Source organism: Haliotis rubra, unplaced genomic scaffold (genome assembly GCF_003918875.1).
Source record: "Haliotis rubra isolate DU_JTF1 unplaced genomic scaffold, ASM391887v1 Scf424, whole genome shotgun sequence".
Classification (NCBI taxonomy): Eukaryota; Metazoa; Mollusca; class Gastropoda; order Lepetellida; family Haliotidae; genus Haliotis; species Haliotis rubra.
This window is the reverse complement of record NW_025767107.1, coordinates 108,219-130,613: the sequence shown is the minus strand read 5'-3', so window position 1 is coordinate 130,613 and position 22,395 is coordinate 108,219. Positions and strand designations below refer to the sequence as shown.

At 42.8% G+C, this 22,395-nt stretch overlaps 1 protein-coding gene across 1 annotated transcript in view; it reads left to right on the top strand.

The window, feature by feature from the left end:
* LOC124288790 (proline-rich extensin-like protein EPR1) overlaps window positions 1-22,395 on the top strand; it is a 36,745-nt gene that overhangs the window by 406 nt on the left and 13,944 nt on the right. The window contains exon 2 of the mRNA XM_046725319.1: window positions 184-244. Within this exon, the coding sequence (XP_046581275.1) occupies window positions 184-244 (61 nt within the window). The remainder of the gene's footprint in view (window positions 1-183; window positions 245-22,395) is intronic.

The window sequence follows — 22,395 nt, the reverse complement described above, 5'->3', positions numbered from 1 at the left end:
ACTGTCAACGGGGAATAATGTATTCAGTGACCTCTGAAATAAAAGCAGGACGCCATTGTGTTGTCTGTTGATACAGCAAAGCATTCTGCAATTGTTTCGAGAATTGTAGGTTTTGGAATTTCATGCACGTGAGAAATCGGCATCATTGTATTAATACTAGCTAGACTGTTATTTTGGCTCCAGCTCCCAGCAAATCAAAGAGGCTCCAGGTCGACAAGGCGACCTCAACGCGTGGACTGCCCATGTCAGTGTTAAAGTACCGTGGTAAGTTAGTTAGGCTTGCCTTACAGCTACTGGGCCTTGCTTCGAACTCGCAACTCAAATACCTAGCCTTTTGGTGAAACCAACATAAAAAGGCTCACTCACTCACTCACTCACTCACTACCACATCCCTCAGAATATCATTTTTTATTATTCAGTTTAACGCCCGTTCTCACCAATGAGGTGCAAATGGGTAAGTGTCGTAAGTCAAAAATCAACTACACAAAATCTATGCAAAAACATTTTATTTAGACAGTTTGGTATATGGTCTATTACATATCACATTTTCAGCCACACCATTTTACAAATAACCATACAGCTGTTATCTAACTGTGGCACCTTGAATTACAAAATATTATCACCTGATACGTACGTGACTAGTTTTTCTGACTAGAGAATTAAGTGACAATGTGATAAATTATTTGAGTAACCTATCAAATATTCCGCATAAGTTTGGCGATTTAGTAACACACATGTCTGCTCAAAGACTTTATATGTACTTTGACATACACATTGTAAATCATTTGCACCTCATTAGTGAGAATGGATGTTAAGACAAATTCTGTCAAACACCGCTATGTCGAACTAACGGCTGTCTCGAAGCTGAAGCTGTGTTCCTGCGTATATCTTTTTTGGTCATAATTGTACATAGGTTGACCAACAGTGATTGACTGTTAAAGACAGCCGTGCCGCAGGACACGTCTCACTGGACACAGCCAAAACATTAATAGACTGGTTCTTTGCCTCTGTTGCTCACGCTACACAGCCAGCTAGCTGAGGCGAAGCATTTGAGCAGAGGACCAGTCAAGGAATCCAACGTTTAAGACGTAGACATTGAGAAGTCGTTCCAAGCGCTGCTTTTTCACCCAAAACGAGGATTAGATTAATATATATATATATCAGCGTCAAGTGTTTATTTCACTAATAATTGCGCGTTTTGCGACGCGTGCTCGCCTAAGAGGTTCCCGGGACATTCGTAACGTGTACAAAAAGCGAATTTAAGTCACGTGACTTCTAATATTCGGATATCATTCCATGGCCTCCTCCCAGTTCTATTCGGTCCGAGCATGAATCTCGGATTAGCTGAATAGGTTTACTGTTGCTTACCGATCAGTACCATTTTTACCGGGAACACCACACAATACCATTAACATATCTTCTAAATTCGCCTCCATCGTCGTGTCTTATAAGGGGACAGAACTCGCATCATATTCCACGCATCGGTGAGCGCTCATTTCCGCTAATCGTTTGTAAAACGATCTGACTTTTAGGACTTTGAGAAGTTGCAATCTTGTTTACAATGACATGTGTCAAAAACAAAACAAAACGTTTTTAAATAAATTTCAATAATAAACAAGTCAAATGATATATACTAAAAGCCATTAAAAATGCAATTTGACATTCATACTTTCTTTACACACACTAATGTCAACATATATAAACCGAACTGGCAGATATGTTTTAAGTGAACATCTGTGAATAATTTCATCTGAAAATGTCCAGTCAACAACAACATCAGTGACGCAACAACGACATCAAACAAAGGAGGGGTCACTTGCAGTCAATATCGTGCGTGTCCAACGTGCGCTGCAAGACATGCTCGCAGTCTTTGGGGCATTGAAAGACACACATTTCTTGGGAACAGCTGTTGGATGGTCTGCAGCCTCTGATGGTCTGTGGTCTGATCATGACACCACCCCCTCCAAAACGATCATGTTAAAGGACACAGTTTGGCATAAGTCTTTCTCCTTTACGTCGATAAATCTGTTGACGTCCATCTGCAAAGGATAAGTTAAACCTGGATTCATCTGAAAAAATGACATCTGGCCATCTTGTTGCCAAGATCGGCCCCATTTGCGGCCCATCGCTGTCTGGCAAGTCTGTGGCGATGCAATAAGGTTGGACCACGGTACGGGTGACGACACCGGATGTTGAAGGCAGCAAGGCGTCCTTGCACCTTTTGGGCGCTGAAATGACGTTGACTTGTCCCAATTGTCCTCCTTGCCTAATCATCAGCTGTTTGGAACCGATTTCGCAAGTGCGAAACTCGGATATTGCGGTTTTGTCGAGCTGTTATCACAGGTGGTGCACCAGGTCGCGGACGATCAGCAACACTTCCGGTAGCCCGAAAACGTTGTCTGAGTCGACTTACAGTGGATGGATGCACATTAAAGTGCCTGGCAATTATCACATCTGAAGCACCTTGGCTGACCATACCGATAAAATGATTCCTTTCGTCTTGTGTCAAGTGTGGCATTTTCTCAAAGTGATTGAGTTCCACAATTCCTTGTGCTTTTACAGGTCCTGGGTGCAGGTAATGCATGTGCACAACGTGTTTCATGAATGTGGGTGTGTTTACGAGAAATGTCAAAGGTTCAGTTTTCAGTATCTAAGTTCATGTGAGAGGAATGCTCCGGGACTCGAACTCGAAATGGGCCAGAATAACAGCCTTTTATCCCTACATCCTCTGTATCGCAGGAAAAAATCTTCAATAGAACTTTTGTAAGTTTCAGGACAACAAATACCAATTGCGTTTTTAATGGCTTTCAGTATATGTTTCTAAATAGAATGCCATAATCAGAGACCTTATAATAAATATAATGGTCTGTGATATAATGTAGAAATCGCTTGCAACTCTTCGAGGAGTGATTCCGAGTTGATCACGTGACAACCACCACCATCATCATCATAGATAAATAAAGATAAAGGGGTAATTAATTACGCATGGTGAATCCTTTACAAACGGTTCTATCGCCAAATTCTGACAACTAAGCCACATTAGCTGAGATCTCGCAGCCAGTTGATGTCTAACGAAACCGTTGTTGCCTTAGTTACACGCGCTGCCCTGGAGTAATGTGTTTCTTTGTCAGACAATATACATGATTGCTCGGCTCCAGACACTGTTGATGAACAGGGGAATAAATCGCAATTTGTAAAACGGGAGTTCGTTGTTAAAAACCGGGCAGCAATTCTTCGCTTGACAATCGTCTGAAAAATTTGCCGGTTGAAATGTTCAGAGACAAATGTAGGCTTAATTACCGATAAGCCGCATCAAAGGGAATAATTGAGGACAAAACTTGTGTTGATGGAAAAGACCAATCAACGCTAGCCTCTTTGATCCCATGATTAGAAATGTTTTTCTCTATTCCATCTGTGTTTTTTCGGGGATAGTGTCAGGCAAACCAAGCTCGATGCTTCGTGTGCACATATAGCTGTGATGGCGGCAACCCAGACAGAGAAGATGAACCCGAGCTCGAAACAACATATCATCCTCGGTATTACTGTCGTCGTCGAGCCGCCGTTGGAGCTTGATCCGTCTCTGAAGAGTAAATATTTTTCCATCTTCTTTACAACCCCCCAATAATTTAAAAAGTTTAAATCTAATACTATCTGTTTAATGTTAAAGAAATTAATAGCGTGGCTAAACGTTAATCGATATGGAGATATTATCCAGCATTTTTTGAAATGTTAATGTCATGTTTAGTTTGCCTTTAGCAAAGACTGTTCTGAAATAGAAAATTATTTTTATTTGTCCTCATTCAGCAGTGTTAAAGCTATATGACGGCGGCCTGTAAATGATCTGGACCAGACTCGATTATTTACAGACCGCCGCCATATAGCTGGCATATTGCTGAGTGCGGCGTAAAGCTAAACTCACTCACTCACTCAATGTGATTAAAATAACATGGCAGAATACGTTTGTGATTAATTTAGCTAGTCAGATACATAAGTACCATATCATGCTTCTGTACACACTATGTATATGCTAACAGTATTTTACGACGAAGCTAGTTCAAGGCCACCGTAAATACTCGAATCAGGGAGAGTCAAACCAGTGGTTGATAGCGTGATCAACGTCCCACGTCATAGACATCTATGTTCTGAATGCGTTGCATCTGAACATCGTATTCAAACGTGTGTATTCGTTTTCTTTAATCGTTCTGTATATAATGTGCGTTATTTTTTGTTTGTACGTTGTATATATGTTATTATACATACTGTACACTATGTGTATGTTTTCATTGTTCTGTTACAACTCTGTTTACCCTGTAAATTTCATATCAGTGTTCGGGACGGTGGGGTAGCCTAGTGGCTAAAGCGTTCGCTCGTCACGCGGAAGACCCGGGTTCGATTCCCGACATGGGTACAATGTGTGAAGCCCAGTTCTGGTGTCCCCCGCCGTGATATTGCTGGAATTTTGATAAAAGCGGCGCAATACCTCACTCATATCAATGTTCTGTAAACAATCTTTTTAACTTCAAAACACTTTCAAACTCAAAACACTTTCCAAAATGTTTACGTCGTTTTATAGAAAATATCCCAACAACACCGAGTTTGTACTCTTTGGTTCATTAGTACATGTCCTTAGTAATATTTGTTTTGCTTACGTTATCTGTACTTTAACATATTGATATTCCAAAATAAAAATATATAGTTCCTTTCTTTTAGACTGTTTTCGTCAATTTCTGCAGATATGACCGACCAATCACGGTCATTTAGCTGGAATATTGCTGACATGAATCTGATTGACAGAGTTGTAACCAAATCCTAAACTAAAAGTCTGTATCAATGTATTAATCAAACTAAAAATTGAATAATTTACATTTACAAAAAAACGTGCATCGTCAGTTTTGATTTATTTAGCAATTTGTTAAAGCCAACGAAATTGCACACGAAAGCCATTCTAAGATGATATTACATTAACAGCTATGAGTTTTTCAGGTAATTGTCGGCTCTACTTCGTCTACCCACACTTTCACAAAAATATTTCCATGAGAAATTAAACGTAAGTTGATCCTGTTTTAATCAAATTAAACTCGGTGTTCGTTACAAAATCGGTTATCTTGTTGGAATGATATCTCAGGCTGTTGTAACAAAGTATCAAACTCCATCACATCAATTTTCAAAATATGATGTCTATTATATTCTAACAACTTTCCTCCGAGCTTACGTAAAGAATCGGGAAACTCGTAAAGGTCACTGTCTGAAACTAAGCACGTCGTTGCTGTAGGTGCCGGTGCAGCATAACGGGGTAAACGACAACGTTATGGCCACTCTGTTCCATAATTATCACCGCGCCCACGGGGACACCGGGGCAGAAGATGTCGCCATCAATTAGCTGGTTGAAGAGGCGACTTGAGGTTGGCAGCTGGTGACTAGGTTGTACTTGTCAATGTACGTGAATGACATTGCTCATTATATCAATCACTGGAGGATCTGGTGTAGATTGGATTATTTATAGGTGAAGTATATGGTTGGTAACCCGTGAAGATTAGGGTTAGAATATGGCTTCAGGAACCCTTGCTTGTAAGTGAGTGAGTACAGATTTATGTAAACTAATGCTTAGTCTCTGAATATATACTCATGCCAATAATGGTTGTCACCCCCTTCAATTTTTATTATTTGGAGAGGGGGGTGGGTGTGTGGTGGGGTGTGTGTGGGGGTTGGGGTGGGGAGGGGTGACAACCATTATTGGCATGAGTATATATAAGATTAAGTAACAAACAAGCCCATTCAAATTGAAAAGGACACCCCCCTCCCCCCTCCCCCCAAGGGAGACCAGAGATTCAGAACCTGAGGAAGTCTAGACTTGCTTTATTTAGGGCTTTAGCACTGCAGAGAGGGCAAGGCAGTAGGGAAAATAATGTGGTTCAGGGACTGTGAGACAGACTAAGTTTTATGCGCTTTGAGCAATATTCCAGCAATATCTCGGCTGGTGAAAGCAAAAAAAAAAAATAAATAAATGCCTTCACACATTGTATCCATGTGGGGAATCGAAACCGGGTCTTTAGCGTGACGAACAGACACTTTCACCATTAGGCTATCCCAAAGTCTCCTTGTCGTAAGAGGCAATTGATCGGGTGGTCAGACCGACCTGGTTGATGCAAGTCATCTTATCCCAGTTGCGAAGATAGATGCTAATAATATTGCTCACTGGAGTGTCTAGTCTAGAATCGGTTATCTACTGGAACCGTCAATAGTTGGAATATGGCTGAGTGCGGCGTAAAATAACACACTAGAAGTCTCATCTACATGTCCATAAAAGTACATCAGGCGAGTTATGCAATCGCTGTTTACCCATACACGATAGAGTCATAGTGATCGTGTAAGGTGGGGGAATCCTCGTGTAAACGTTTTCGATTCATCAACTGCAGGCTTGTGTCCATCCTCGATAATCTCCAGGGTATACGTTCCGATAAATCGCCACTTGTGGAGATTTATCGGAACGTATACCCTGGAGATTATCGAGATGGCTAACTGTCTTAACACAGTCACGTGTATGTACTTGAAAGTAATTGGGCACAGGTTATCACAACTTCAAAAGTGTTTTTTTCTTTTTGTATTTCTGTAATTCTAAAAAGATGGTTTCACTGACATGGGTATGGCCACAACACTGCCATCTGACACGAAGTCAGTATTCAAAACACATGTGCCTTTCACAATTCATAACCATCATTTCGCTCCTTGGTTCTTTTTGTATCTCTTTCCCCTCTGAAAAACACAAAACAAAACAAAAAACCAACAAAATAAAAACAAAAACAAAACAAAAAACACAAAAAAACAAACAAAACAGCAACAAAAACAACAAAACAAAAGCAAAAAAAAACCCCAAAACAAACAACAACGACAACAAAAACAAACAAAACAGCAAAAACAGCAAAACTTGGGCATTCATAAGTTTTCACATGGGTTGATAATCTGCAGAGTTACACCTCATCTAAGTCTTCGCCATCTTGTTTAACGCCACACTTATCACGTCTATAGCTAAATGAGTCGGTAAGTGATCGAGTCAGCCAACCCCGGTACTGACATCAGGAACATCAAGCAAGACAGAGAGCCAACCCACCCGATCCCGCTATTCGACATGCATGGTACGCTAAAACCAATTCTAACCCGGGTCTTCACCTATTAAAGTCGTTTTAGATCAGTACATGAACATTACCATGAAGCATCGCACAGAACATACACTAAACGCCAAAAGAAACGTTACCCTCCTTCCTTAATGACGGAAGTACCTATATTCGGCTGGCGTTGTGATGCGTGAACGTCAATTTCTTGGTCTGTCTACGGTGACCCCAGTCTGTCTGAAGCCCTGTATAAGTCTTATAACCGTGATACGATGGCATCCGAGGGCGTTGTCAAAGACACGTTTTACTTGTTTTCTCCAATGCAAATCGGCAGAAAATGTTTTAAGAGACTGAAATCATAGGAATGATTATTTTACAATTTTTAAACACTCTACAACAGTTGTTTCTGTTTTAATAGTTGAAAATGGTGACTTTAAAATTGTTTATCTTTGTCTCAAACCAGAATTGTATTTCAACCTTTCTCTTGGACATCTAAATCTCTGTTTTTGGTTTATTTCGGCATGGACGAAAATAGGACAATTTATCTCTTCTGAAAAAGATGCATTTCACCTAAATATGAATGCATTTGAGAATTTTGTTTCGTGATTTGCATAAAGCTGTGTTGTTAAGCTTTCTTGTAAACTAATACCTTCCAACATATCTTTGATAGTTTTGAAGTAATTCATAAATGTAGGAGGCTAACGTTTCTTTTGGCGTTTCTAAGATGCTTCGGTGAAAGATCAAAGGCGCCGACAGTATTTTATCAGACGATAATGTGCACTTTTCCCATTACGTCACAATGTATTGGCGTCACTGCGCCATTCTAGTCTCCCCCTCGTAATCGAACAATTTTGCTTTACGTCACAATGTAAGCGACGTCCCGATGCATGTCCGTTGTCATCGCCTCGTACAGCATCCTACAGTAAACTACTCCGTTGCATCCTGTCTCTTTGTTTGCAGTTGCTTCACGCAGCTAACAACACTGGTGGAAACATTACGTTTATGTTTTCCAAGTTAAGCCCATTTCTGGTGTCCCCCGCCGTGATATTGCTGGAATATTGCTAAAAGCGGCGTAAAACTAAACTCAGTCAGTCAGTCAGTATGTTTTCCAACGGTTAAAATGTCTCAAATCGACTCACAAGTTTTCAGAGACACGGTAACGTTTGCAATGTTTACATTCCGACAATGCAATCGTGGAATGTCGTTTGACTACTCAGCTTCATCTGGATGTACTGGTCTAAACTTACGTTTGTAGTAGAAATGCGACGTTTATTTTGCCCCACATGGTTAACGTTAATCACAGATGTAATTTAAATATTTTAAAGAAGATATTTAATCCGAACGTAAACCGTCATCCAACAGTTTATCATTTGTATTTTCTGGTAACGTTCGTCTTAACGTAGGGGGGCAGACACATCAATAGGACAGAGCGCCAGTTAGCCCTGTGCGAGGATTCTTAATTTAGGTCCCCGACACCGTCGTTTGTTTTCTGCCTTAGATTAATCGTAATTATCCTTAGAAAGTATTAAATTTGGCATCTTAGAAAAGAAATACAGTTCGCTCTACCGCCATGTATAGTGTAATAAAGCACACTTTCGCCCTGAACTATTATAGTTAAAGTACGAGGAAGCTTGCGTATTTCTTAATTAGTGTATACCCATGCATTCAGTGCGTACATTTTGTGTGGTTCCCATTGGTAACGTCATCTATTACATTGTCAGTGAGTATGGTTTTAGCAATATTCCAGCAATATCACGGCGGGGACACCAGAAATAGACTTCACACATTGTACCCATGTGGGGAATCGAACCCAGGTTTTCGGCGTGACGAGCGAACGCTTTAACTACTAGGCTACCCACCGCCTCTATTTCATTGTAGAATCTACTATGTATTCAACAAAGGATTTTCGAAATGATGCTATATTTAAACCCAGTTTAGGGTTGATAGATAATTTACAGATCCGCCACATTTCTCACATGGTCTCAGAATATGAAACATCAAACATACACACAAAAGGGAGAAAACGTATAATATCTATATATGTAAGCTATGTTATTTATTAAATTTGATTGATTATCAGTATGATCGATCGTCCCATGCATATCCCACAGGCAACATTTTCGAACACCTTGGGGCAATGTGTGAACTAGTTTCTGCAAACAATTCTTGCAGCATTAATGTTTGAGACTAAAATAATTATTACCACACACAGAAAAAAGAAGAAAACAAAAAAGATCTTATCTCCATCAGTAGATTAACGTTATCTTTTCAACCAAATTGCCGTTAAGATATATATCTTTATTTCAAGCTTAGTCAACTAAAACACACTTTCATAAATGATTATTCCGATAAAGCAAAATGATTTGTTATCAGAATAATATAGTCCCATCGTTATCTTAATGATTTCAATACGTAAGGCGAACCGGGTGAAGGCGAACTGGTCACAGAAGAAGTGAGCTGAAATTAGACCGGGGGGTGGGGTGGGATGAGGGGGTGGGGTGGTGGTGAGAACTGTGTGTAGGTGAACTGTATGGAGGTGAACTGTGTGTAGGTAGACTGTGTGGGGTAAACTGTGTGTAGGCAGACTGTGTAGAGGTGAACTGGGCGTAGGCAGCCTGAGTAGAGGTGAACTGGGTGTAGGCAGACTGAAAGTCACTGAATTGAAGTGAACTGAGTGTAGGCAGACTGTGTAGAGGTGAACTGAGTGTAGACAGACTGTGTGGTGGTGACCTGAGTGGAAGTGAACTGAGTGTAGGCAGACTGTGTAGAGGTGAACTGAGTGTAGGCAGACTTCATGGATGACAACTTCACTTTTAGCTTGATAACGATGTAAGAATCTACATCGAAACGTCGCTCTATGCAATAAATAAGAAGTTGTCATCCATAAAGTTGCATGCTTCATTTTCGAGTGAATCAAGACTGTGTGGAGGTGAACTTAGTGGAGGCAGACTGTGTGGAGATGAACTTAGTGGAGGCAGACTGTGTGTGTGGAGGTAGGTGTGAAGTGAACTGTGGAGGCAGACTGTGTGGAGGTGAACTTAGTGGAGGCAGACTGTGTGGAGGTGAACTTAGTGGAGGCAGACTGTGTGGAGGTGAACTGAGTGGAGGCAGACTGTGTGGAGGTGAACTTAGTGGAGGCAGACTGTGTGAGATGAACTGAGTGGAGGCAGACTGTGTGGAGGTGAACTTAGTGGAGGCAGACTGTGTGGAGGTGAACTGAGAGTAGGCAGACTGTGTGGAGTGAACTGTGAAGGCAGACTGTGTGAGAGACTGTGTGAACTTGAGACAGATGAACTGAGTGGAGGCAGACTAGTGTGTGAGGTGAACTGTGTGGAGGCAGACTGTGTGAGTGAACTTAGTGGGCAGGCAGACTGTGTGGAGCAGACTGTGAGGTGAACTGAGTGGAGGCAGACTGTGTGGAGGTGAACTGAGTGGAGGCAGACTGTGTGGAGGTGAACTTAGTGGAGGCAGACTGTGTGGAGATGAACTGAGAGTGGAGGCAGACTGTGTGGAGGTGAACTTAGTGGAGGCAGACTGTGTGGAGGTGAACTGAGAGTAGGCAGACTGTGTGAGGTGAACTTAGTGGAGGCAGACTGTGTGGAGGTGAACTTAGTGGAGGCAGACTGTGTGGAGAGATGAACTGAGTGGAGGCAGACTGTGTGGAGGTGAACTTAGTGGAGGCAGACTGTGTGAGATGAACTGAGAGTAGGCAGACTGTGTGGAGGTGAACTTAGTGGAGGCAGACTGTGTGAGATGAACTGAGAGTAGGCAGACTGTGTGGAGGTGAACTTAGTGGAGGCAGACTGTGTGAGATGAACTGAGAGTAAACTGTGTGAGTGAGGCAGACTGTGTGGAGATGAACTGAGAGTAGGAGCAGACTGTGTGTGAGATGTGAACTGAACTGAGAGTAGGCAGACTGTGTGAGGTGAACTGTGTGGCAGACTGTGTGAGAGAACTGAACTGTGAGAGTGAGGCAGACTGTGTGGAGATGAACTGAGTGTAGGCAGACTGTGTGAGAGGTGAACTGAGTGGAGGCAGACTGTGTGGAGAACTGTGGATGAACAGACTGTGTGAGAGAAACTGAGTGTAGGCAGACTGTGTGGAGGTGAACTTAGTGTGAGGCAGACTGTGTGGAGAATGAACTGAACTGGTAGGCAGACTGTGAGGAACAGACAGACTGTGTGGAGGTGAGAACAGAGTGAACTGTGTGGAGTGAACTGAGAGGACTGCAGACTGTGTGGAGAGTGAACTGTGTGGAGAGTGAACTGAGTGGAGGCAGACTGTGTGGAGATGAACTGAGTGGAGGCAGACTGTGTGGAGGTGAACTTAGTGGAGGCAGACTGTGTGGAGAACTGAACTTAGTGGAGGCAGACTGTGTGAGTGATGAACTGAGTGAGTGAGTGGGCAGACTGTGTGGAGGTGAACTTAGTGGAGGCAGACTGTGTGGAGGTGAACTTAGTGGGAGGCAGACTGTGTGAGATGTGGAGACTGTGTGGAGGTGAGACTGTGTGGAGGTGAACTGTGTGGAGGCAGACTGTGTGGAGAGTGAACAGAACTGTGTGGAGGCAGACTGTGTGGAGATGTGAACTGAGTGGAGAGCAGACTGTGTGAGGTGAACTGAGAGTGAGAGCAGACTGTGTGGAGATGAACTTAGTGGAGGCAGACTGTGTGGAGAGTGAACTTAGTGGAGGCAGACTGTGTGGAGAGTGAACTGAGAGGAGGCAGACTGTGTGAGATGAACTGAGTAGAAGCAGACTGTGTGAGAAACTGAGCAGAGTGAGGCAGACTGTGTGGAGGTGTGAACTGAGAGTAGGCAGACTGTGTGAGAGAACTTGAGAGGAGGAGGCAGACTGTGTGGAGGTGAACTTAGTGGAGGCAGACTGTGTGAGATGAACTGAGAGTAGGCAGACTGTGTGAGGTGAACTTAGTGGAGGCAGACTGTGTGAGATGAACTGAGAGTAGGCAGACTGTGTGGAGGTGAACTTAGTGGAGGCAGACTGTGTGAGGTGAACTGAGAGTAGGCAGACTGTGTGAGGTGAACTTAGTGGAGGCAGACTGTGTGGAGATGAACTGGTGAGAGTGGAGCAGGCAGACTGTGTGGAGAGTGAACTTGTGGAGCAGACTGTGTGAGGTGAACTGAGGTAGGTGTGGAGGAACTTAGTGGAGGCAGACTGTGTGAGAGAGAACTGAACTGTGGAGGTGACTGAGTGGAGTGTGTGAACTGAACTGTGGAGGCAGACTGTGTGAGATGAACTGAGTGGAGGCAGACTGTGTGGAGAGTGAACTTAGTGGAGGCAGACTGTGTGAGGTGAACTGAGTGGAGGGCAGACTGTGTGAACTGAAGTAGGTGAACTGGAAGTGAACTTAGTGTGGCAGACTGTGTGAGATGAACTGAAAGTAGAAGACTGTGTGAGGTGAACTTAGTGGAGGCAGACTGTGGAGGTGAACTGAGAGGAGGCAGACTGTGTGAGATGAACTAGTGAGGCAGACTGTGTGGAGATGACAGAGAGTAGGCAGACTGTGAGGTGAACTTAGTGGAGGCAGACTGTGTGGAGATGAACTGAGTGTAGGCAGACTGTGTGAGAGATGAACTTAGTGGAGTGCAGACTGTGCAGACTGTGTGGCAGAACTGAACTTAGTGGAGGCAGACTGTGTGAGATGAACTGAGAGTAGGCAGACTGTGTGGAGGTGAACTTAGTGGAGGCAGACTGTGTGAGATGAACTGAGAGTAGGCAGACTGTGTGAGATGAACTTGAGTGGGAGAGCAGACTGTGAGGTGAACTGAGAGTAGAGGCAGACTGTGTGAGATGAACTGAGAGAGGCAGACTAGACTGAGGTGAACTGAGGAGGTGTGAACAGAACTTAGTGGAGGCAGACTGTGTGAGATGAACTGAGTGAGGCAGACTGTGTGGAGGTGAACTGAGTGGAGGCAGACTGTGTGGGAATGAACTTAGTGGAGGCAGACTGTGTGAGGTGAACTTAGAGAGACTGTGAGGTGAACTTAGTGGAAGACTGTGTGAGGTGAACAGGAAGTGAGGCAGACTGTGTGAGAGATGAACTGAGAGTAGGCAGACTGTGTGAGAACTGACTGAGTGGGCAGACTGTGACTGTGTGGAGGTGAACTGAACTGAGAGGAGGCAGACTGTGTGAGATGAACTGAGAGTAGGCAGACTGTGTGGAGGTGAACTGAGTGGAGGCAGACTGTGTGAGATGAACTGAGAGTAGGCAGACTGTGTGAGGTGAACTGAGTGGAGGCAGACTGTGTGAGATGAACTGAGAGTAGGCAGACTGTGTGAGATGAACTGAGAGTAGGCAGACTGTGTGAGAGTGAACTGTGGAGGCAGACTGTGTGAGATGAACTGAGGCAGACTGTGTGGAGGTGAACTGAAGAGGCAGACTGTGTAACTGAGTGGAGGCAGACTGTGTGGAGATGAACTTAGTGGAGGCAGACTGTGTGAGATGAACTGAGAGTGGAGGCAGACTGTGTGGAGGTGAACTGAGAGTGGAGGCAGACTGTGTGGAGAGTGAACTGAGAGGAGGCAGACTGTGTGGAGGTGAACTTAGTGGAGGCAGACTGTGTGAGATGAACTTAGAGGAGGCAGACTGTGTGAGATGAACTGAGAGTAGGCAGACTGTGTGAGATGAACTGAGAGTAGGCAGACTGTGTGAGAGGTGAACTTAGTGTAGGCAGACTGTGTGAGGGTGAACTGAGATGGAGGCAGACTGTGTGGAGGTGAACTTAGTGGAGGCAGACTGTGTGGAGGTGAACTTAGTGGAGGCAGACTGTGTGGAGGTGAACTTAGTGGAGGCAGACTGTGTGAGGGTGAACTTAGTGGAGGCAGACTGTGGAGGTGAACTGATAGTAGGCAGACTGTGTGAGAGTGAACTTAGTGGAGGCAGACTGTGTGAGATGAACTGAGAGTAGGCAGACTGTGTGGAGGTGAACTTAGTGGAGGCAGACTGTGTGAGATGAACTGAGAGTAGGCAGACTGTGTGGAGGTGAACTTAGTGGAGGCAGACTGTGTGAGATGAACTGAGAGTAGGCAGACTGTGTGGAACTGAGCTGAACTTAGTGGAGGCGACTGTGGAGATGAACTGGAGAACTGAGGCAGACTGTGTGGGAGTGAACTGTGTGGGAGGCAGACTGTGTGGGAGGTGAACTGTGGAGGCAGACTGTGTGAGATGAACTGAGAGTAGGCAGACTGTGTGGAGGTGAACTTAGTGGAGGCAGACTGTGTGAGATGAACTGAGAGTAGGCAGACTGTGTGGAGGTGAACTTAGTGGAGGCAGACTGTGTGAGATGAACTGAGAGTAGGCAGACTGTGTGGAGGTGAACTTAGTGGAGGCAGACTGTGTGAGATGAACTGAGAGTAGGCAGACTGTGTGGAGGTGAACTTAGTGAGAGGCAGACAGACTGTGTGAGATGAACTGAGCAGAGTGTGAGGCAGACTGTGTGGAGGTGAACTGAGATGAACTGAGAGGCAGACTGTGTGAGATGAACTGAGAGGAGGCAGACTGTGTGAGATGAACTGAGAGTAGGCAGACTGTGTGAGATGAACTGAGAGTAGGCAGACTGTGTGAGATGAACTGAGAGGAGGCAGACTATGTGAGATGAACTGAGAGTAGATAGACTGTGTGAGATGAACTGAGAGTAGGCAGACTGTGTGAGATGAACTGAGAGTAAACACACTGAGAAGGGATGAACTGAGAGTAGGCAGACAGAGTAGTGTAGGTGAACTGAGAGTAGGCAGACAGAGTAGTGTAGGTGAACTGAGAGTAGGCAGACAGAGTAGTGTAGGGGAACTGAGAGTAGGCAGACAGAGTAGTGTAGGTGAACCCTTTTTTGTTGAACTAAATGTAGCTGGTCTTGCAGGTAAACCGAGTTGTAGTCAAACTGTGATGGCGTCAGTTTCAACAGACGGGTGCAGGTAGAAGGATAGTCTCTCGTACAGGCCCTGAAGCAAATATATCCAAGAAAGCCCACACAAGTCTAGAAAATGTGGCAAGTCTAGATTTCTTCAGCTCTGAAAATGAAGAAGGTCTCAGGGCTCCTTTCATTATATTTTATATTTTTTTACTATGAACTTTTTTCAGTAAAATATGTTCATTTCAGAGACTAGTTGTTAGTCTAGTAGACGTAGTGAAGGCAGACTGCAAGCGCACTGAGAAGATTCCTCCACGTTGTCCAGATCTCTCAACACAACGACGCTGACTGTGAGAGAAGCAGAGAACCTGTATTTAATCTCAGCTGGTAGCTGTCACTGTCTCTGAACCACACTACTTTCCCTTCCGCCCCGCCCTATCTGCATTGCCAGAGCCCCTCGTGAAGCAAGTCTAGATTTTCCCATCTGATTTTTCCACCTCAGTGGGGCTCGTTTTCAATTTGAATGTAATGATTTGTTTAGATCAAAATAATGCGTATTCAGAGACTAAGCGTAAGTCTAGATGTCTACACGAGGCTTCATACAAGCCTGAAGCGCCCCAGTCGAAGGACTGGCTCATTTGGGAGGGACTATTTTTAACCAGCAAGCTTTCAGTAAAAATCGTATTGTAATTTAATAGAAATATATATGGCAATAATCCACATGTTTTCTTACAGATTAATTCACTTGACATTATAGTTTAAAAAAAAAAAGAATATTGTATTTTGTTTGTGAGGGAAACTTCCACGGATGTCTGTCTGGAATTATTACATAAACAGCTCATTGCCAAGCCAACTGGAATACATTAGTTTCAAAGTCGGCAAAATTCAAATATGTTTTCAACTTTGCATAAAGGAGCTTTGTTTATCAAAGGAGTAATGGTCCTCGTTAAAGGCAGACCGCGTAGAGATAAACTGTGTGCAGATGAACTGTTTGTAGGTGAAGTGTGTGTAGGCAGACTGTGTGGAGGTGAACTGTGTGTAGGTGAAGTGTGTGTAGGCAGACTGTGTGGAGATGAACTGTGTGTGAACTGTGTATAGGCAGACTGTGTGAAGGTGAACTGTGTGTGGATGTGACTGTGTGTAGGCAGAAGGTGAACTGTGTGTAGGTGAACTGTGTGTGTGGAGATGAACTGTGTATAGGCATGAACTGTGTGTAGGTGAACTGTGTGTAAGTTAGACTGTGTGGAGGTGAACTGTGTGTAATTAGACTTTGTGATGAACTGTGTGTAGCAGACTGTGTGGACTGTGTGTAGGCAGTGTGTGTAGGTGAACTATGTGTAAGTAGACTGTGTGGAGGTGAACTGTGTGTAATTAGACTTTGTAGATGTGAACTGTGTGTAGGCAGACTGTGTGGAGATGAACTGTGTATAGGCACACTGTGTGGAGGTAGACTGTGTGTAGGTGAACTATGTGTAAGTAGACTGTGTGGAGGTGAACTGTGTGTAATTAGACTTTGTAGATGTGAACTGTGTGTAGGCAGACTGTGTGGAGGTGAACTGTGTGTAGGTAGACTGTGTGGAGGTAGACTGTGTGGAGAAACTGTGTATAGGCATAGTGTGTGGAGTGTGTAGACTGTGTGTAGGTGAACTGTGTGTAGGTGAACTGTCTGTAGGTAGACTGTGTGGAGGAGACTGTGTGTAGGTGAAGTAGACTGTGTGGAGATGAACTGTGTGTAGGCAGACTGTGTGGAGAGTGAACTGTGTGTAGTTAGACTGTGTGGAGGTGAACTGTGTGGAGGTGAGACTGTGTGTATGTAGTGGAGGCAGCAGACTGTGTGTGTAATTAGACTTTGTAGATGTGAACTGTGGTGTAGGCAGACTGTGAACTGTATGGCACACTGTGTGTAGGCAGACTGTGTGGAGTGTGAACTGAAATGTGTAGTTAGACTATGTGGAACTGTGTGTAATTAGACTTTGTGGAGGTGAACTGTTTGTAGGTAACTTTTTGTAGGTAGTGTGGAGGTGAACTGTGTGTAATGACTTTGTGGAGGTGAACTGGTGTAGTGGTGGAGTAGACTGTGAACTGTGTGGTAGTTTGTGTGAGATGAACGAAGAGTGAGACTGTGTGGGACTGTGTGTGACTGTGTGGGGGTGAACTGTGTGGATGTGGTGTGAACTGTGAACTGTGTGTAGGGAGGTGAACAGACTGTGTGGACTGGGGTGAACTGTGTGTAGGCAAACTGTGTGGAGGTGAACTGTGTGTAGGCAGACTGTGGGGTGAACTGTGTGTAAGCAGACTGTGTGGAGGTGAACTGTGTGTAGGCAGACTGTGTGGAGGTGAACTGTGTGTAGGCAGACTGCGTGGAGGTGAACTGTGTGTAGGTAGACTGTTTTGAGGTGAACTGTATGAGGGTAGAGTGTATTGTGTCAAATCCAGGAAGCTTTCAGTAAACTTCTTATTGTGATTTAATAGACATATATGACAGTTATCTATATGTTTTCTTACAGATTAATTCACTTGACATTATATTTAAAAGAAACACAATATTGTATTTTGTTTGTGAGGCCAAAGTCTGTCGGGAATTATGACATAAACAACTTCTTGCCAAGCCAACTGGAATACATTATCTTCAAGGTCGGAAAAATTTCATGTCAAACATATGTATTCAAGTTTAACGTGCAACTTTGCATAAAGGAAGCTTGTTTATCCGAGGAGTAATGTTACGTGAAACGGTACAGTAAGCACGGGTGCCAATTACTTTGTGAAAGAAGGTGTTTCCAGTAACATAATAACAGAACTATAAAACTGAAGTGCTGAATTGCCATTACTGGTCATATCTCAAAAGAACAAAGATGGTTTTGATGTGTTGATGTATGGACATAATGTAAATATTATTTACTCGTACGTCCCAAAGTTTAAGAAAAGAATCATTTTCACAACTCCATTTTGTGATGTCATCTTCTATGATCTAATATAACATCATTGTTGACTTGCAATTCATTTTTTAAAGATATCTTCGTTAAATTGTTCACTCAAACTTTGCATTTGTAAGATATTAGGCAAATATTTCTAAGGTTATGAGCCATATAATGATAACAGGTCGTGCACAAGAGTATGCAAATATATACGTTCATCAATTGCTAGTTACTTTTTTTCCATGGAATTAGATTTATGTGAATCTTATCAACTTATCCAAGACCAAAAGGTAATAACTTCAAAAATAATATCAATATAAGCCCTAGACATAGGCGATTTAAGAAAAATAAGTAATTTTGGCGGCCGAAGCTTCTCGGTCTGTTCATCACCACCAGTGGGTGCTGCGTGATAGATGTGTATCCAGTGCATCACTGTTGCAATTAATCGTGAATAAGTTCCTCAATATGACGAGATCATTATGATATATTGAGCGTATACTGACATCATTGGAACTTTCAGCCAAATCGGCGGCCATCTTGGATTTTCTACCATCATGGCGCGCTGCTAGGCTGGATCCATATGTGAGGAAAGGTTCAATTTGAACTCTTAAAAAAAGTAGGGGAACCTGAACTTTCAATTTGGATAATAACTATAAGCGTTAAAAACTTTGCAAATTTCACATCATACACCAATCATCTTTCAAGGGCGATTACTGTAGAGACACCTGTGGCTATAGGAAGTGCAAGTGGCGATGCACTCTCAAAACATTCATTATTATCATATTAACATTGATTGACTCCGAAATACCTCCCAATTCTTTCCATGAAGTTCCCCTACATTTTTTAAAGAGTATATAAGCGTGTCATGTTTTAGTTCCGTTAAGTGCACAAAGTTTGTGTTAACCGTCCACTTTATAGAATTTCCGGATTGAAGAGGTTTTACTGTACATGTATCGGTAATGTTGCTTTAAATCTGTTATCACAGGGCGGTGGGGTAGCCTTGTGGTTAAAGCGTTCGCTCGTCACGCCAGGTTCGATTACCCAAATCCATGGTACAATGTGTGAAGCCCATTTCTGGTGTCCCATGCTCGATATTGCTGGAATATTGCAAAAGCGGCGTAAATCCATACTCACTCACTCACTCCATTATTACATGTAAGTGTACGTCATTATGAAAATGTTATTTCCATTTGATACCTGTTAAAATGCTTTGAGCCTGATCGAACTAGTTAAAGTCTTGCTTGAAGAGACATGTCTTTAGAATCATTTCAAGGTTTGTCAGTTGTTCTAATTCCCAATATATGGCCATACATTTCTATGTCCTGAGCCAGAATTTAGGAATGACGCATCACCAGACATTTTCGAAGGCGACTTTTCTAACGCTAAAGCTGGGAGTTACCTCCCCTTGTCAGGAGCCGCAGGTGAGATGACGCGGCAATTAACGTGGGATTAGCCAGGTGATAAGCGCTGACCACCTGTGTCCTCATTAAACTGGACATCATCCAAATGAGATGGTCAACCTTTCCGCCCATTACTCATTGGAGCGGCCAAATTATTCATCCCAATCAGTCGCGAGCTCTGGTGTGAGAGTGATAGACGTCAGCTCCTTGCAGCGACGGGCTATTCTTCATGAGAAATACATTAAGCAATAACCAATTGGTGATATTTTAGATTGTTTTTTTTGCGTTGGTTTTTCGTCAAATCAATTCCACTTTTTACATTTTTTGTGTGATGTTATATTACAATGATATTGTTTGCAAGAAACAAAGCAGCCTGCTAAAACGACAGGTTTTTTTTGCAATGCTATATTTTAATGGGGGCGGTGGGGATAGCCTAATGGTTAAAGTGTTCGCTCGTCACGCCGAAGACCCGGGTTGGATACTGCACTTTTATGATGTGAGAAGCCCTTTTCTGGCGTCCTTGTCGAGATATTGATGGAATATTGCTAGATGCAGCGTGAAATCAAACTCACTATATTTCAAATGATTAAACATGAAAATCGAATTTATAATAATTATTCATAAAACAATAACTTTAATGACATTGGAACCAACAACAGTTCTGTCTCCCTTGGACACGGGTGACTGTTTGTCTGTAAGCGTCGTAACCAATCTATACTGTAAGCCATTAAAAACGCAATATATCTATATATCACTTCGGACTTGGGCTGTGGTTTAGGGTAATTGCTCGTCAGACTGAAAGATTCTGTTATCCACAAGGAGACAAGAGTGTATTGCCCTTGCCTTTTGCTGGAGTCCCCCACGTGAAACATTATTCATTCTTTCTCCGACACTTTGAGTACAAAGTTCAAATCTACATTAGCTGGGTAAATCTTGATAAACTTTCCGATTTAAACATGAGTAAAACACGAAGCAAAACAATATTCATACATTCTCCGAACATCGAGAAGAAAGTTCAAATCTGCATTAGCTGGGTAGATCGTGATAATTTTTCACACTTTAACGAAAAACAGGACGTTAAAGAATGTTCATTCAGTGCATTCTTTCTCCGAACATCGTGCACATCTGGGTTAGAATTGGTCTTCTGCAACCCATGCTTGTCGTAAGAGACGATTAACGGGATCGGGTGGTCCGGCTCGCTGACTTGGTTGACACATGTCATCTATCCCAATTGCGTAGAACGATGTTCATGCTGTTGATCACTGGATTGTCTGGTCCAGACTCGATTATTTACAGACGGCCGCCATATAGCTGGAATATTGCTGAGTGCGGCGTTAAACAACAACCAAAACACAGTTCAAATCTACATGAGACCGTGATCAACTTTAAAACTTTAAACATGAGTGAAAAAAGAGAGTGAAAAAACAGATGTACACTACGGTGAGTTATGGCTTTACATACATACAGTGATGGGGATGCCACGGAAATAAAACCCAGGCTTGAATAGAAAGCATTGTAACGACATTTTAAAACAGTGGAATTGACGGCTATTTTGACGGCATCCATCATCGGACTCCGAGAGCATTTTTCCGGTGAGTTGTGGCCGTTGGAATGAAGTCTGAGTTACCAGAGAACGATTGGGGAATTGAACAGAATTGAATTGAATTGAATTTAGTTCTTTGCAGCAATTGTATCAGTTAAAGCGACAGCATTGTGATTGGGTTGTGTTAAAATGATCTTGGATAGATACAGTGTATTTATTCCATTTCTGTTGAAGAACACGACGTAATATCAGATTACGTCATTAATGGAATACTGAGACATTGGCACACGCGGCAGAAATAGTCTGTCAGTGATAAAACTCAATTGTCGAGTTATTCAATTTGATAAAATGCGTATGGAACCCTTTACCTGCTGAAAGTTTTCACGGCCAAACTTTCGCGTGTATTGAGAAAATGTCTAATAAATGTGAGACATTCTTGAGTTGCAATTCGTCTTGTAATTCGAATCCTTCTACTGTTGTAAACCAGCTATGGATTATAAACCAGCTATTAAAGGGTTCATCTGACCTTTGGGGGAATGGTTCCCTTATACAGCAGTTTGATCCGCAAAACCGTTTCTTTGAGCTTCAAAACACTTCACATAATATACCTGTGGGAATAGATCGTGAGGTCCAGTCAGGTTGGTTGGTTTGTTGTTTAACGCCGTACTCAGCAATATTCCAGCTATATGGCAGCGGAATAATCAAATAAATAATCGAATCTGGACCAGACAATCCACTGATCAACAGCATGATCATCGGTCTACGCAACAGGCATACGATAACATGTGTCATCCAAGTCAGCTAGCCTGACCACCCGATCCTGTTAGTCGCCACTTACGACAAGCATGGGTTACTGAAGACCAATTCTAACCCGGATCTTCACGGGTTCCAGTCAGGCGACTCAGAGATTCAGCAGGATTTACAACATCACTTTAGCCGCTGGCAAGTTTTGACAAGTTTAGCAAGAGAGGAAGACCAACTAATGCTCTGATGTTAACATGGCTGTGGGGTAGCCTAGTGGTTAAAGTGTTCGCTCGTAACGCTAAAGACCCGGGTTCGATTTCCCACGTGTACAATGTGTGAAACCCATTTCTGGTGTCTCCCGTCGTGATATTGCTGGAATGTTGCTAAAAGCGGCGTAAAAGTCACTCACTCACTTTGCTGTTAACACGATGGTACATAATACAAATATACTAGGTCTTATGTGTGTTTTCAGTCAAGTTTATATAACTTCACATAACTTTCCACACGTTTGTTTAAGGAATTTATTATACTCTAATATGTTTATAAAAACACAAATGCATGCACGCGCTTACGTACACGCACACATATGGAGATAGAACACAGTTCAATAATATTTCACCTTCAAACGTAAATGATCCACTATGTCACAAGCGTTCATTGTTTTATTAGAACGATAATAAAAATGTATAAAACACGAAAAACACGAGTCAGTCGACTAAATAGTCCAATTTGAAAGAAATTTAGATATTTTTCAGTTTGTCTCCCTTGGGCAGTCAAGTCAATTCTATGTCCCTGAGATGATATAACTTAGATCAGACTC